The sequence below is a fragment of the Condylura cristata genome, unplaced genomic scaffold, assembly GCF_000260355.1.
Source record: "Condylura cristata isolate star-nosed mole 26May11 unplaced genomic scaffold, ConCri1.0 scaffold00008, whole genome shotgun sequence".
In the NCBI taxonomy this organism is placed as follows: domain Eukaryota; kingdom Metazoa; phylum Chordata; class Mammalia; order Eulipotyphla; family Talpidae; genus Condylura; species Condylura cristata.
The window spans coordinates 52,975,641-52,993,220 of record NW_004567109.1 but is presented as its reverse complement, the minus strand read 5'-3'; the positions used below and the strand labels follow the sequence as shown (position 1 = coordinate 52,993,220).

Here is a 17,580-nt window from a genome sequence, read left to right as displayed (position 1 = left end):
GGACCTCCTGCAGACATCCGCTTCAGCAGGCTGGCTTTGGAGCTGGAGGACCTTAATTTTTATGACTGTGTCAAGAATCTTGATTTTTATGATTGTGTTAATGGCTAAACTAGCCCCTTCTACCCATCCTCCTTGTCTGAATAAATCTTGTGATGTCTCTCCCTGTATTCCTTCCTCCATCAGTAAGATTTCAAGTATTTTGAATGAATGGTGTTAAGCACCACTTACTTAGTTATGGTGAAGGTAACAAATCCCAAAAAGCGTGTCTGATTTTAAAATTAGTTTGGTAGACTTCCACTTAAGAGTATCATCATTGTGTTTATAACACCTGAAATAACAGCTCACTGGACACGGTTCTGCAGGTATCAATCACTGTTTTTCCCCTGGGCTTTGTTATAACTATATTGAGATATCTGAAGTAAATGTGCAAAGAATAGATTTTGAAAGAACTCCTTTGAAGTTAAGAGTTCTATACAAATAACAGGTTTTCAAGTAATTTCAAGCATGGTAATTAGCTGGAGATGATTCTATTTAAAGAGATGAAAAAATTTAAAAGACAAAACCAGGTAAGAAAGCAGCCCAACAAAGTTAGCCAAAAGAACCCTAAATTAAAATACAACAACTAAAAACCTCATCTGTAAATTCTTGTGTTTCATTCTGTTCAAACCTCACCACAGTTTTGTCTGGCAAAGGGTATTCTCATTTCTTTTTGAAAGAGACAGTGGTAGCACGGCAGACCTCTCGTGACCTGCCCGCTGCTCCCCTCAGTAGTGTACTTCGTTGATCTGCCTGTTCTGCTCCCCGCTCTGTCTCTGGTGAATCCTCTCACCACCCCTTTACCTCTGGCCTGTACCCCAGTTCTGTATGCATAAATAAATAAATCTTAAAAAAAAAAAAAGACAATGATAGTCCATTGTAACTATTAATTGTCCAGTGTGGGTGACTTTAGAGGACTGAAAACTTCTGGGTCCGACCCAGGATTCTTTTATTTTTAATATGCTGATTCTGTGCCATCAAAGAATGGTTATGTGATGTTCAGACTACCTACCTGTACTTTAATTAAGAAAAAAGGATACTTTTAAATTTTTTTCATCAAATTACCAGAAGTTAATATTGGTACTTAAAGGGATAAGTGATCATCTGACTCAGATGATCAAAGGTAAATGAAATGTTTTATTTGACCTGTTCTTTCAGTACTCATCTTTTCTCTCTCATTTCCATTCTGATTCTTTCAGTGTTTCTCATGTTTTTGGTACCAGTGGAAGCAACTTTTATTTGATTTCTTCAAAATTTTTATAGTAAAGGAATATAGTTTCATCTCTCTCTAGGACCCCAATAATCAGTTTCACTGCTCTTCTCACCACATACCTTGTTTATTCTTCAAACTTCTATCAGATTAATGTTTCTAAAGTGCACTTCTGAACTGTCATTCCCCTGCTCAAAATTATTTAAAAGTCTCAATATCTAGGGAAAAAATCAAGCTATTGAATTCACATACAGTGACACTCTTTGTGCATCTAGTCTCATTTTTGCACTTGACCTTGCAAGTTATGTTCCCTTACCATTTCTTGCTCTTGCTGGTGCTCTCTGGAGTGACTTTTCCTGTTCTTGTGTCAAGCTTAAACTTGTTCTGGAGAACTCTGCTGAGATTGTCACCTCTCTATAATCTCACCTCCTGGAAGAAGTCTCCCAGGTTCCTCTTATTATCTTTCCTAGTACGGCACTACTCCCCTGTCACTGCCTTTAGCACAGTGGATTTTAGTGGTGTGCGCTCTATTCATACTTGTCTGTGCCTTCAAGAAACTCAGTCTTACTCACCCTTCACTTCCTTGTACAGAGTAGTTTACATCTTTTAACAGAAATCAAATTTATAAGTCTTATTAACACCTGAGTGAATTGAGCAAGTTTGTGTGTTACTTTCTGTTTTGTGGGTTCTTTATTTATGCTTTAGCATATGGTGGCTTTTGATTTATTACTGAATTTCACTACTTTGTTATATTCTTGGGAAAGCTACTTAACCTTTCTAATACTTGGTTTCCTCCTCTAATAGCTTTTGAATTGTAATAGCAATCTTATAGTTTGAAATCATGTTCATGAAAAGATCAGTCAATTTTTTGTTAATAGACTGCAGAAGTTATCATGTTAAATGAAAGAAGAATGCTTTATGTTTACCTGGTGAAGGATACTGACTAAATTTGATACTAGGCAATATTCCGGTTTTATCTTGGGTAATTGCCCTGGTTGTACAAATTACTTATATCAAAGTCTAAATGCACCCCTCTCTATGTTAGTTAAATTTTGAGGCCAGGGTGATAGATATGATATTTGCTCCTACAGACTTAGTAACAAGTTTAAAATAAATCTAAAATAGGTGCATTTGTGGGGCAATTACATTTTAAATGGTATGACTCTGAAAATACTCTTCGATGTTTTGGGTTCTTGAAGTTTAGGAACAGTCAGTGGACAATTTGGGAAAAATTTGAAATATATATCCTATATTGACAATTCAGTCACACTTGATGTCAACCCACCTTTCAGTCCCACACCCAGTTTTATTCAATCTGCAACATTTTAAAATTTCCTTTTGTCGTTATTCATTAGAGACACACCAGCTAAATATTTATCTTTAGCCTTTCTGTATTTGAAAACGTTTTTTCCAATATAGCTTTTTTCTCATAGAATCTTTTTTCACCTCTGCATTTTACTCTTGTTGCCTATTTCTAAATTTCCTATCCATTTTTAAAAGGCAATATAATTATTCTATTAGTAAACTTTTAGCTAGTGTCTAGGTTAGTGAGAGAAACAAATAGCATTCCTGTATGTACTCATTTTTTTCTTATTGACTATTTCCTGATGCATTTTTTCAATAGATACTAGTACTTTTGTTTGAAGCCAGAGGGAACTAGTTTCTCAAGAATGAATGTTTAGCAAACCAAACTAAAACATGGAAGATTCAGATACTTTTCAGTTCAGGGAGATTAATTTTAAGTCATTTATCTGCTCATATTAAGCTGGTTAGCTTCCTTAGAACAACCCAGGTACTAAGGATGGTTAGAGAGTGTGTGCTATCTTCCTCTTCTGTGACTGGCCAGTGTGGTCCCTGAATAGCTATTCCTCAAATATTTATTGTTGACCAAAACAGAATAGTTTAGTGATTGTGGCTGAGTTAGCATAAACATGTGCCCAGTTTTGGAAAAATCTTTAAGACACATCTTTTTGTTAGGGAACTACTAAACACATTTATGGGAAATTTAATTCTTTAAATATTTAAAATATTTAAAAATTGCTAACTTTTAGCAGTTGTATGCTGAATAATCTTTTTTTTTAACACTAACAAATTGAGTAGAAGTGTAATATGTTTTCAACTGTCAGTTTATTCTGTATAGTTGAAAAACTGACTTGTGACTGGACTGTTTCAACATGCAAGAATTCATTCAGTGCACTAAAATATAACATTTTTGTAAAGGTAGAATTTTGTTTTGTGCCAAAGACAATGATTACATTGTTCTTCTGCACACATACATCTTTAGTTTTCTCACAACCAAAATTAGTGGAACCTCTGAGTAAACTTTGTTCTAGAAAATACTTTTGCATTGTAAGAATGCCAGTGTTAATCATTTTTGTGCAAATATCTGAGATTTATGTGGGCCTCTGCTTCATGTTTTAGGGGATCAGTAAAGAAGATAACATTTTAGTGTTAGCTTATGAGTCATTCTAATATTCCTATTTTTACCATGTGTTAATTTTGTTTACTCTTTGAGGTAAGACAGTTGATATTATAGGTGATAACACAGAAAAGAGTGGTGTGATTTATCCTGTAGTAAAATTTTTAGAAAAATTATAAATATGTGTATCTTCCAGTAGCCCAGAGAGCAAAGTAAAGAGCTCATTTAGGCCCTCCCTGGTGGCGCAGCGGGTTAAAGCACTGCACTGAGAAGCTAAAGCCACTTTCGCATGAGTTCGATTCCCGCCTGCCCCGGAGGTGACCACATGGCGTGGCAGACCTCTCCTGACCCGCCCGCTGCTCCCCTCAGCAGTGTACTTCGTCGATCTGCCTGTTCTGCTCCCCACTCTGTCTCTGGTGAAGCCTCTCACCGCCCCTGAGCCTCTGGCCTGTACCCCAGCTCTGTATGCATAAATAAATAAATCTTAAAAAAAAAAAAGAGTTCATTTAAAGCATTAATACAAAGAGAATCTGATAAAAATGTTTCTACAAGTTGATGATGCCTATCATACTACATTGAGCTTTAAAATTTTATTCCAAATATAGGAGTCATTATAATGATTTCTCATTATAATAATTTCTCATTGATGACTCAAGCAGTGAGTAATTAAAAAGCCACCAATTTTACTCATCATATTCATTAACTACGCTTAAGCCTTGATTTTTTTTTAAGCCTTTAATTATTTCTTAGCTTTTATAAGATTTATAAGGGCTGAGGATTCCAATTAAAACAAAACATGTTTTAATACTCCAATATACAGAGAGATGAATATTTAAACAAATGAGCTCATGAAAGGCAAATACCAATTCCTCTCTGAAAGGGATAACGTTTACAACTTGAGGAAATCAGTAGATGATAGTTCTATTTGCAGTGTCTTCCTTAGAGCACACTCTTGTTACCCTTCATTTGGGTCTTTATTTAATTTTGTGTATTTTTAAATTTCTATACTGTAGATAGCCCCAAATATTGTTATGTCCTGAGAAGAGATATTACATGTTTGTAGTATTCAAGTAGGCCATCTTAGGCTATTTGTAGATTATTCAGCAATTCCTTTGGATATGAGTCACTAGTGTTTAAAAAATACAAGCTTGATTTTCATTGGCTTATGACCTAAATAGTTGTCCTGTAGTATATAGAACCAAAAATAAATACATTTTTACAGAAACATTGGAAGATTTCTTGAATTGGTAGTTAAATAGCCTAAATAACTTTGAATTTGTAGTTTCATAGCTACTTAGAGTTTTGAAAATTTTTTGAGTATATTTTATGATGCAGAAATGTTAAAGTGAATTATAAAGAGGCAAAGTATCTCAGATAAAATGAAAAAAAAACAATAACATTTGATTTTATATAGCTATAACATGAAGTCAGGGCGATATTGCTATATATTAGAGTTTTGAATACACAGTCAAACTTTTTTAAAAAAACTCATTACTTAAATTGGGACAATTTTGAAGCAATGCATAAATATTCACATTTTTAAGAGACTTTTCCAAATCTAAGTGAAAGCAATTAGATTGTTCAGTCAAATTTTAGATGTAGTGCCATCTCTCTATTCATTATCACCAAAAAATAGCCTACTTTGGGAATTTAGCTAGTTTTTTTTTTAATCTTAATGAAAAGTCTATATTCTAAACAAACATATCTTTGTAGCCAAGTATATGTTTAATATCTACTATTTTAGGTATGTACAGGACCATAGTTAACATCTGGTGTTTATATCAATTTTCTAGTTTGAATTAAGATAATAGTATGATACTTTAAGAAATACATGAATAGGTCCTCCCTGGTGGCGTAGCGGGTTAAAGCACAGCACTGAGAAGCTAAAGCCACTTCAGCATGAGTTGGAACCTTGCCTGCGCTGGAGGTGACCACATGGCACCACAGACCTCTCCTGACCCGTCCGCTGCTTCCCTCAGCAGTGTTCGTCATCAGTCGGCCTGTTCTGCTCTCCTCTCTATGTCTGGTGAATCCTCTCACCACTCTTACACCTCTGGCCTGTATCCCAGTTCTGTTTGCACAAGTAAATAAATCTTTAAAAAAAAAAAAAAAAGGCAGGCTTTATGGTAACTGTATGGAAATTCTCAGTTGTTGAATAGAGATGCTATACAGTTTTGATACTACCTAGAATGAATATAGAATGAATATAGAATGAGTAGTAGTTACAGTTTCAGTTTTGTCTGTGAAATATTATTCCTTAGGGTCTTTATGCTGTGTGATAGGGTAATAACAGAAAAAAAGAATCCTTATTAAATGAAGTTTAATAACTAAAATATTTTTTTCAGGTTTTTTTTGAAGTTGTGAAGTCACCTATAAATCTGTTAACTGAACTTAATGGAGAAAACTTCAGACAATGGCAGTCAATCAGAAGAACTATTTTATCATTTTAAAAATAATGCAGAGAAAGAAAATTTACCACAGCATGCCAGTGAAAGTCATCTCAACTGGTATTCTCAGTATTATCATGGGATATCTAATCTTCTGATTTCAGGGTTTCTTGTTTTGTTCATATTGTAAATTTTTTAAATCAAGTACAGCATTCTTTCAACAAGATATTACTTACCTAGTAATTCATATACTTGTTTAATTTGATTACAAAAGTAGTCATTCAGCATAAGTTGGCTAGTTTTTTTGGTATCTTAGTGAAAACAACTGAAAATGAAAACCTAACCTAGTTAGAATTTGTAAAGTAGAAAGCTTTTCAAGTAAGATAAATGAACATATGTATCCTATGCTATAGGATAATGGAAATGTAGATTGTTAGTTTTAATTCACTTGTATATTGCTCTATAACAAATACTTGCCATATTTTGTATCTTTAGTATGGGGAATACTTGTTATTTATATAACCCTTTGTTCCCTATGTGACAATCTTAACAATACCTTTATTGTCACTGTTAATGGTGTCAACTTCCAACATAACTATTACTAATGAAAATGTAGTTGATAATATGTAATCACTCCTGGCTTCAGTCCTAGGACTGGTGTCATTTTATAAGGTCATCTTCTTAGGGGCATCTACTTAGGCCTATCATTTAAGCCTGTGGTACAGAAGGATACAATCCACTTTTTCACCATAGTGTCTAAAATGCCATCACTTGTTAAAGAACCAGAATATTATGTTCCATAGAGAAAGACAAAAAAGCTGCCACTTAAAGAAACGCACAGTGCTTTCTTATCAGTGGGGATTTTATTTATAAATATTGAAAACTGCCTTTAGAATAATTATATATAGATTTTTATCTAATCAACCCTGTGCTTATATAAAAATCAATTGTGAGTAAAATAAATCAGGTTAATGTATTTTCAAATATTCTTTATGTTCAAATTCCAATTAGTACATTGATGCCAATTTGTCCTTTGTATTAAGAAATGAGGAGGCATTTCTTAGAACATCTTTACATGAAACAATATTTACTGGTGCTGAACTCTTCTTAATTGTAATATATAGCAAGCTTACACTAGATTTTCTGGAATGTTACTAAGCATTCCTAGTCACTAACTCCCTCAACATCTCTTGATGACCTTTTGTCCTAATCAGTTAAAAAAATTCCATATTGTATCTCTGGGATATTCTTCAAGGTAATGGAACCCATTATGAAAGTGTCAGATATGTGCAAGGAACACAGGTCAGGATTCTCTCTCAGTGATAAAGTAGTACAAAGTATCTAGATAATTATTCATCCTTCTGGAGGAATTTTTTTTTTATGAAGAACAAATAAATTTTAAGAAGGGGTTTGGGGAGAAGGTCCAAATCTTTTTGGTTTGGAGTTAAGGAAGAAGGAAGTGAAGTAAAGACAATACCAGACAAGGGATATTGCATAAAAAGAAGCACAGTGAAACAATGCTAGTGGTGGTCTATGTGTTTTATATATTTTAACATCTTAAAAATTGCCTTTCAAGTACAGTAAATATTGAAAAAACATAGAAGTATAAAAAATTATACACTTTCAATGATACTATACTGTTACATTTTACAGAACAATTTATGGAACTCCTATTCAGTCAGGCTGTGCTATATTTGCATACAAAGTATGGCTATGTAATAGATTTAACTTAAATTGTATTTATGTATATGTAATTAGTCTAAAACAGGACATCCTTAATGAAAAAAGTGAATTGGAAGCAACATATAAGGAAGCTGAGTTGGCAACCTGTTCTGTAGAATTACTTTTGCCACTATTTAAGGAAACCATTGAAGAAATTAGTTCTGAAAATGTGAGTATTTGACCTGTGAACAAAATAAAAAGAATACCAGAATGCATTAATAAGATCTCATATCTTAAAGTAGTTCTACTCATGTGTTGATATTTGACACCAGAAACTTAGGCTAATCAACATTTTCTGTTCCTATGTCATTAATTGCAATTCTTAAAAGATAAAGTTAGCATGTGCCTGGTAAGAGCTGAAGCTAGACATTGTATACTTTGGGACTTGACTTACCTGGAATTGAACTAGAGTCAGCCAAAATGAAAATATTCTGAGAGATAAACAATATATACCAGCATATTTTCTATAGTGTTATGTGGACTAGAACATTGTATTCTAAAACATCAGTATGCTAACATTTGAGTGAGGGGCAAAAAATAGATTATATTCTACTAATTTTATTAAAATAAATGCCTGTGGTTATTTAAGGTTTAAACTGTTATTTATTTTGATTTCACTTCACTTTATTCTACTGTGTACTATCATATTTACAATGAATAAACTTATCAAAATTTACTGTATAAATTTTGTCACTATACAAAAGAACAATTTGTTACTAAGAAAAAGTATTCTTTAGCAACATTTATATATTTTACAGTGTGTTAATGCTATGTCTTAAAAATGTGTGCGATTCTTATATCTTGTCAGGCTAATCTATTTGTATCCAATTGGAAGATTTCTAAACAGAAGGAAATATTGACAAAAGAATTAGACACTTTCACACGTGTGAAACAAGCTTTGGAACATCTTAGAGAGACAGGCTACCAACAAGTAAGGAGCTCTAAACCCAAATTTAAAAGTAACATTTCATACTTGAAGGGTATATTCTCAAATGTTGTTTTATATATTAATTATTTTAGAAATTAAAATAATGAAAATTTTAAATATTTGTTTTGTCTTAAATATTTGTTTAAATTAGCAATCACTAAGCTAACCCTTACTTTTTTTAATATCTCAAATAATTCTACATGAAAATGATGCTTTATAAAAATGTATTTTTATTTTTATCTCAAAAATCTTTCATTACTTGTTATACTTCATTCAACTGATGTTAGTAAAATACTCTTAATATTTAAACTGTTGTTATATTGGCATTATACATTCACATATTTTTGTGACAGTTTTATTGAATTATCCCTACATCTCATGTAATTCACCCATTTGAAATGTACAATTAAGTCATTTTTAGTATATTCACAGAAATGTGGGACCATTCCCAGAATCAATTTTAGATCATTTTCATCACCACATGAAGAAATCCCAAGCCCTTTATATGTTCATCTGCCATCCCCACCCACACTTCCTTAGCCTATTACCTAATTTCTGTCTCTGATTATGCCTTTCGGGACATTTCACATAAATGAAATCATGTGGTTGTTCATAAATGCCTTCTTTCATTTAGCATATTTCAGGGTTTGTCTGCATTGCAGCAAATGTTAGTACTTCGTTTCTCTCCATTGCTGAGGACTATTTGTTGTATGGGTGTACGTACCACTTTTACTTACCCAGGTCTCAGTTGATGGACATTTGAGTTGCTTCTGTTTTCTGACTGTTAGGAATAAAGCTATTGTGTGCTTTATTCATTTATAAGTTGTATATACACAAGAGAAATGAGAACAAATATATGCAGCAGCTTTCCGTTGTATTCCCTAGCAGAGTCTGAAGACGAGTGAGCTTCAGGAAGTCCATGAAGCCTTTGAAATTGTGAGATTTGTATTATATACTTTTTATATATTATATATGATATTGAGCAAAAGAATTAATAACGTTTTCACATTCTGAAGCAGAGGTTTATCCCTCAAAATGAGTAAACATTCATTGTTGGCATTTAAAATGGCTAGACAGAATTCTGTTACTAAATGAGATAATTGTGGGCAAAATGATTCAGGGACGCCATCAAAAAATCACTCTGATTGTAAATATTTTTAAAAATATGAGGTGCATGTAATTGTCTATATTAATTACAAAAGTAATTTTTTTATATACTTTCTACCCTTTGATGTGGAGAAGTGGAATCTGTGAACATTGAATTATAACATCTTTTCTTCACAGGTAGGGGATGGGTTATGCAATATGCTAGAGAAGCTAACTGATAATGAAAGCGAAAATGCTGTAAGTCTTAAAACTTTGTGTCTGTTTTTCTTTTGTGTGTATGTGTGTGTGTGCTGCTTGCTTTTTATTAAATCGGTTAATACTATTTAATTTGTGATATTTCTAATTCTTCATTTATATTTGCTAAAGAATCTTAAAAAGATGATACTTGAAAAGGAGACCTATATCCAAGAACTTTCTTGTTTGTTTCAGAATGAAAAGGTAAGCCAGTTTTGAACTTAATATAGTTTCTTAATAGTTATTATCTCTTTTTATCCTGACCTCCTGAGGATATCCTCAGAAAGACAGGTTTTTAGATTATGTAAATATTACTCAGGTTTGTATACTAAATATACAAATGTTAATATTTTTGTGGTGTTTCTGTAGGATCATTGGCATAATTGATTCTATATTGGGAATTCTGTGTAAATTTGTGCTACATTTTAACTTGAGTATACTAATTCAGAAATGCTGTTGTTTGTAGAAGCATTTTAGATATATTCTTAATTCTACAATGAAGATAGATAGGAATTTTGAAAAAATAATTGTCAGGAACCATTAAATAAATAAGGGGAGGAGAACATATCCCTATAGGGTTTATATAAAATACATTTGTAATAGTAAGAGTCATGCTTATGTAAAATGCTATTAAGTCTCTTGACCAACTTTTAAAATCATGTCTAAATAGGAGTAAAGTTAAAATTGTAGGGAAATCAAATAACACTTTTTTGGTTTCTTTTCTGTTTTAGGCAAATGCTCTGAAAGCAAATCGTTTCTCACAGTCTGTACAGGTAGTACATGAACGGCTGCAGCTCCAAATTCATAAAAAGGAAGCAGAGAACGCTAAGTTAAAAGACCACATAAAGGTTACAAATACTCATCCATTTTGTAGTTTAAAGGATAAAATTTGTGAGAGGTTCTTTTCCTAATTCTGGAATTTTGTGGTTTTTGAAAGAATTCAAGTATGTACATGTGACAAATCTTAATCTTAGGATTTCTGCTTCTAAAGATTTGATTCTGAGCCCCAAAATAAAAATTCCATCTCTTTTTCAGTACTAACCTAGGCAAAATTTGAAGGGCTTGAATTACTTTAAAAATCGCCCCCATTATATAATCAATGTATGTTTACTGCCGAAAACTTGTAAAACACAAAGAAGAAAATTAAAATGACTTTAAAACACTGAGACTATTGTTAACATTTTGGTTTGTGTTATTTCAGACATTTCCCCATACTATACTTACGTGCATATTCTCAAACATAATAATCGGTCATAGCAGGTTTATTACTTTTGTGTTTCTACTAACTATAATAACTTAAAATCAGCTTAATCTAGATTTGTTGCTTAGATAATCTAGTTATCTTATTGATATGTGTGTATGTGTCAACTAGATATAGATAGATAACATATATATTATACATATATATTTAGCAGTATATCTTAGGGGAAATGCTCTCCCTTTGAGATAAGAGCTTGAACTTGCAAAGGTATGGCACTAGCTGACTAGATTGTCATTTTTGCCTTTTCCCACTTTCAGAAGAGAAGTGTATGAAGACTCAATGAGTGTGAGGACTTCTGTGTTAAATTTGTTTGTTTTTGCACTTCAGAATTTGGGAGATGACTAAAATCTGTAGTACATGTTTCCATACTGAACTGGGGTTGGGTGTTTTGTTTTTTTTTTTTCTTCAAAGACGAAAACCTTTTGGCTACCTAGGGACATTAGTGTCTATGAACGATATAAATTTTGTTCTTTGTGCTCCTGCCTGGGCTTTTGAAACAGTAAATTCCCCTTAGATGCCTGTATCTTTTGCATTCTTATCCTAGGGTGCTGTAGGGAGCCAGACTTGGTATTGTGTTAGTCTATTTGGTAAATACAGGGGAATACATATGACTAATAATCAGCTACTACAATTTATTTGCCACAGTTCTTAATTATGCCCTCAAATAGCAACCAGGAATTAAAAAAGATATATCCTATACAATTTAAAAGTGAAAATATTAATTAACATTTTTTGAAGTGATGTTTAACAGTTCCTTTTTATATCCATGTAATTTGGAGAAGCAATATAAGGTTAAGATCCTAAGATTTTGCCAAGACATTCTTTGTCTAACACACAGAGTTCAAATTCCTTTATAAAATGCTGTTGCTTAGTAATGATTATGAGAAAGTTTTATTAGGTTACTGATTTTTCTACACTCCCTTCTAACACAGCTTGGAATTTAAGGCATTATGTAATTGGGGGCTAGAATTTAATTTACGTTTACTTAACAGGCTGGCAATGTAAGTCTCAGTTTTTTAGTATTACGGAGTAAACTCTGTTGGGACTTTAAAAATTAAGATTACATTGTAGTTCTCTGAGAACCATCCTGATTTCTCTAACTATATCTTCATAACATAAAAACTAGATTTGAAATAATTTTGCTTTTTACAAAAGACCAAGAGCAATTGGTTTTATAATATGCAGCATGTATATTTCCTTAGGAGACAAATAGTTGACTTTAAATGCCATTAATATAAGCCATGTGGCAAATGACTGTAAAGGCTTATTTGAAGTTACAAAAATAATCAGATAATTTCATTGCACTCCCTACTGGTACTTAGTTGTGGGATTTGATAAGTCTGTTGAGAAAGTTTTGACAAAGCTTGTTCCAAAAATGTTTACCTTTGGTGTTTGAAAAGCTCTTTTATTGAAAGTGTAGTTTTTCATTGTGTGATGATGACACCACCCTGTGGTTTTTTGGAGGAATAACAACAGCACTTCTGGGTCTTCCTTTCTCTTAAGTAAACTTACTGTGCTATTCTTATTTGATTTTTCCCAATTATTTATTTAAAAAATTCATGGAACTTTTTAACTTATGATATAACTTTTAGAACCAATGAAAGAATGTTTTGTTTAGACTTGGTCTTTCTAATCATTTTCAAAAAGATCAAATCTTTCAAAAGATGTACTTAATGCAATTTTAGCAGAAGCAGTTTCTGTTGATGACAGGGTTAAATTGACAGCTATAGCTTTTTTTACTATGACTTCTCTCTGGTTTCATTTAAATAAAATTATGTCCAATTAAGGGGAGTCCAAAGCTTAAATTCTATAAGAATATAAGTTCTGTTCAGGGTTAAACAACAAAACAAAAGCTTTACAATTTCAAGCTTTTGCTGCATAGATAATTTTAATACAGGGTCATAAAATTTGCAGTGAAACTATGTTAGTTATTATACTAAATGATATCGATGATCTACCCAACCTACTATAACCTAGTTATGTCCCCAAAAGACATGTCAGTGAAACACCATACCATTTAGTACCATCTAATTCAGGGGTAGAAATTTGCCCTTAAATCTCTCTTTTTCTTTACTGTTATTACAGATCCAATAGTTAGTTACTCATTCATCTAAACTTCATTGTTCTTCAAATAATAACTTTAACAAATACTACTCATTTGGTGAAATAGTACTTTTATTTAACTTGATCAAAGCATGCCCCTTAATTCTAGTAAATTAAAATTTGATAAATAAATCTGTCTCTCTCCTCAATATCCTTTATGATCTATAGATTTTTATTATATCTTCCGTATGTCTCTCGAGTTAGTGAGGCCTAATTTTTCTGGAGACTCATCAATTCATTTGAGCTTTGTGTATCTATTGTTCAAATTGGCTTCAGCACCATTACTTTTTTTTAAAGATTCATTTATTTATGCATACAGAACTGGGGTACAGGTCAGAGGTACAGGGGCTGTGAGAGGCGTCACCAGAGACAGAGTAGGGAGCAGAACAGGCTGATCGATGAAGTACACTGCTGAGGGGAGCAGCGGATGTGTCAGGAGAAGTCTGCCGCACCATGGGGGTCACCTCAGGGGCGGGAGATGGAACTTGCACTGAGGTGGCTGCTGTTGCCTTGCAGTGCTGCATCCGGGCCACCAGGGAGGCTTCATTATTTGCAGTTAGTACTCTGTTAATATTATTGATCTGAAATTTTTTTAAGGTTTAATCACAAAATTTTTAGAAAATTGGTGTACTATAATCACCAAAATTGTTAATAAATAGCATTAATTTTATATATGCTTATATAATTTCTATTTGTGCTAATAATAAACATTGTTGAAATCACTGTTTTACTCGGTTTTAATCTTATGGTAAGTTATTTTGATAAAAACTGGAAAATTATTTACCTAGCTTTACAATGTGTATATAAACATTGATATTCTAAAATGACTTAAGTGCTGCTTTCTGTTTTTTTAGAGTTTAGAAAGCAAGATAGCTGAATGGAACTTACAAGTGAGAAAAAATAAGTATGAAGCTGTAGCAATGCAAGAATCAAGTAAGCAAAAAGCTATAGCTCTAAAAAAGGCATCTAAAATTTATAAACAAAGGCTTGCGCATTTTACTGGAGACATGGAAAATCTTACTGCCCAAATTAGAGATCAAGTAAGTGTATATATTTTTTCTAAAGAACTCTACTGCGCTCAATTTATGTGATTAATGTTATGATGCTTAATATAATACTTTTATTTTTAATGCTGTTGATATAAGAAAAACATGACACTAGTTTTTTTGCCTTTGTCTTTATTTTGAAAGATTACCCAAAATATTTAATATGCATACTGAGTTATATCATGCATTTTCTTGCGAACTTTCCTTAAAGAAAATGTTAAGTTTTCCTAAAAGCTTCTATGTAACACTTCACCATATTCTGCTCAGGAAATTTATAATGTATATTAGCATGTTAAACGCCCTGAGAAGGCATTCAATAAAGCTTTGTCTCCAAGGGTATTTCACTCAGAATTTCCCACCACCATTTATTTAACCACAGACTCTTCTTTTTACCCACAAAGCAACTGTTGGAACTGGTTCTGAGGAACACCAGTTTGAGAATCCTGATTTATGTTATTAGTCCATATGACTTCATTCAGATTTCACTTCATTTAAACTCTGTAATGCGTTTGAAACCATGCGCTGACGTAAACACACCATGTGTAAGTTATCTCTGGGCATAATATTAAGTTGAAAGATGGACTTAGTGCTTTGTTGTTTTGGTGAGTTATTTACTCAGTTACCAATTAAAAAAATATTTATTTTTATTTCCTAATTAAGGACATCTCTTAAGGACTTATGTTAAGGCTTATAAAATTATTGCTTTTGGAAAAGAAAACAGATTTGCTTAAAAGCTTGTGTAAACAGAACAACTTAATATTTTATAAGTTTAATTGTTAACATTTTAAGCCTCTCATATATAACCTACATCCAGAAGAATTTAACAAGATGAAACATTTGAGGACTAGTACAAAATCTAGACAGTTGCAGACCTGTTTAAATGTTGGAAAATACTGAGTGGTAAAAACAATCTAATTGGGTCCTTAGCATTCTTGGGATTATATAGGAAGCCTACTGTACTTATAAAATTTGTGACAGTGATTAAGGGATTTAACCTTCCTAAGCTTATCTATGAAGTAGGGGTAACATACTGTCTATCTCATGTGGATTTATGTGTATATGTAAATGTATATGCAAATTAAAAAAATTTGAGCACAGCCCCTGGCCATGCTGCTTTTTTTTTTTTAAGACTTTTTTTTTCTTTAAGATTTATTTATTTATGCATACAGAACTGGGGTACAGGCCAGAGGTGCAGGGGCGGCGAGAGGCTTCACCAGAGACAGAGTGGGGAGCAGAACAGGCAGATGGACGAAGTACACTGCTGAGGGGAGCAGCGGGCGGGTCAGGAGAGGTCTGCCACGCCATGTGGTTCGGGGCAGGCGGGGATCGAACTCATGCTGAAGTGGCTTCAGCTTCTCAGTCCTGTGCTTTAACCCGCTGTAGCACCAGGGAGGGCCTGGCCTCCTTTTTTAATTCATTTAACAGCTTCTCTGTCTGTGCCATCCTTTCTGTACTTGAAAGATTTCCAAAATGATGTGATATTACTGACAATCTAGTCTGTAAAGTTCAAGCGCTTTTATCATGAAACTCATAGATGATGATGTCAGATTGGAAAAATTTTGTTTGCTGTTTATTTCATTGTTTATCATGTTTCTGTCTCTCCAAATGCTGTGAGACCTTCACATCTGCAGCTGATGACTTCAAATATGCATTTAGAACCTTGAGGGAGCATAGCATACCAGGGAAATTATGATGATGCCTGTTAGGAGGATGGTACCAAATAACTGAAGGGTATTCAGCTAGGCTCCCCAGGAGTCAAACCAATTGATATCAAACAAATAAAATAAAAATCCCTGGTGAGGTATCACCCTGTTTTAGGCAAGCAACTTTCTATAACTTTCTGGTATTTGAGTTTCTCCAATACCAAAGGTATTTATCTGGATACAGGAGGAGGAATTTGCTATGACACAGACTTCTTGTTCAGCCAACACATAATCTAAAACAGTTCCATTATCTAAAACCAGCTTAGCAAGAGTCTAGGGAATTGTGTTGTATAACCAGGGGCTTAGTAATAGTCTCAGCAGTGGTTGCCAGAGTTAAGAATAACTTTCTAATTATATGCTTATTTGTACTAAATTCAAACCAAAGAAGGGGCAATTCAAATTATACCCATCCAGATGTAGGCTTCTGGTATAGTATAAATATAAATAGTATAATTTCAAAAGAGTAGGTCAGTTTTGAGTTTGTGAGTTATTAAAAAGAGACAATGGATCAATAAATACACCCAGAATACAGTGTCATTTCATCCCTCAGCTGTCAAGACAGTGAGTAACTCAAGAATAGGGACTGTTGGCAAACCCTCCACTTGTAAAGATGTAGACAGAAGAAATCCAAAGGGTTCTTAATAAGCATTAGTATTTATGAGCCCATTGGTCATTATAAAGGTATTATTAGCATTCAACCAAGACTCAAATGTTATCACATTGAAAGGCCATCTAGCAAACTTACAAATGAGCTCAGGTATCTGAACTGCAGTATCTTTTATATGTGGATCTCAGTGGATCTCGTTTTCCCAGCTCAGGCTTGGGTTTAATTGAAGCAAAGAACAAGGATATGTGGATGTAGTATTTTAACTTTATAAAGTGCAACAATTTAGACATGCAGTGGGATTCTAGTGAAATTATTTTTAGGGTGTATAATGGGTCTCTCTGCTTTCGTGTTCTGATTTTGGTTTTGTCATGCTAAACTTAATTAACTTTCCTACAGTAGCTGTTTTTTGTGAATTCCTAATTTAGTGCTGTCTTCCTGGGCATCAATAGAGAGAAAAAAAAGACAGCAAATAGACAAACAGGAAAAGATTTCACATTGGAGGTGGACCAGGAGTTAAAGTCTCAGCGCTATTAAGCTATCACCAGCCACCGAGGCATGAAATTGGTCCCGGTGACCAACATGGTGCAGCAGACCTCTCCTGTCTTGCCCAGTGCTCCCCTCAGCAGGGTATTTCAATAGGTCTACCTGTTTTGTTCCCACTCTTTCTTTGGTGAATCGTCTCATCCCCTGCACCTCTGGCCTACACCCCAGTTCTTGCATGAATAAATAAATGTGAGTAAATCTTTAAAAAAGATTTCACATGGATCTGCAGATCCTTGCTCTTAGAGGAGCTATTCACCACAGGGTGTCTGTTTCT

General features: G+C 33.4%; 1 protein-coding gene across 2 annotated transcripts in view; it reads left to right on the top strand.

The window, feature by feature from the left end:
- Nucleotides 1–6,031: 6,031 nt before the first annotated feature.
- ODF2L (outer dense fiber of sperm tails 2-like) overlaps nt 6,032–17,580 on the top strand; it is a 32,261-nt gene continuing 20,712 nt past the window's right edge. Inside the window, exons 1-8 of one of the 2 annotated variants that reach the window (XM_012722167.1) lie at nt 6,032–6,172; nt 7,811–7,943; nt 8,583–8,705; nt 9,588–9,638; nt 9,987–10,046; nt 10,176–10,247; nt 10,775–10,891; nt 14,262–14,447. In XM_012722167.1, coding sequence (XP_012577621.1) covers nt 6,060–6,172; nt 7,811–7,943; nt 8,583–8,705; nt 9,588–9,638; nt 9,987–10,046; nt 10,176–10,247; nt 10,775–10,891; nt 14,262–14,447 — 855 coding nt within the window. In that variant the 5' untranslated portion in view covers nt 6,032–6,059. The remainder of the gene's footprint in view (nt 6,173–7,810; nt 7,944–8,582; nt 8,706–9,587; nt 9,639–9,986; nt 10,047–10,175; nt 10,248–10,774; nt 10,892–14,261; nt 14,448–17,580) is intronic. The other variant, XM_012722166.1, reaches the window with a different exon arrangement.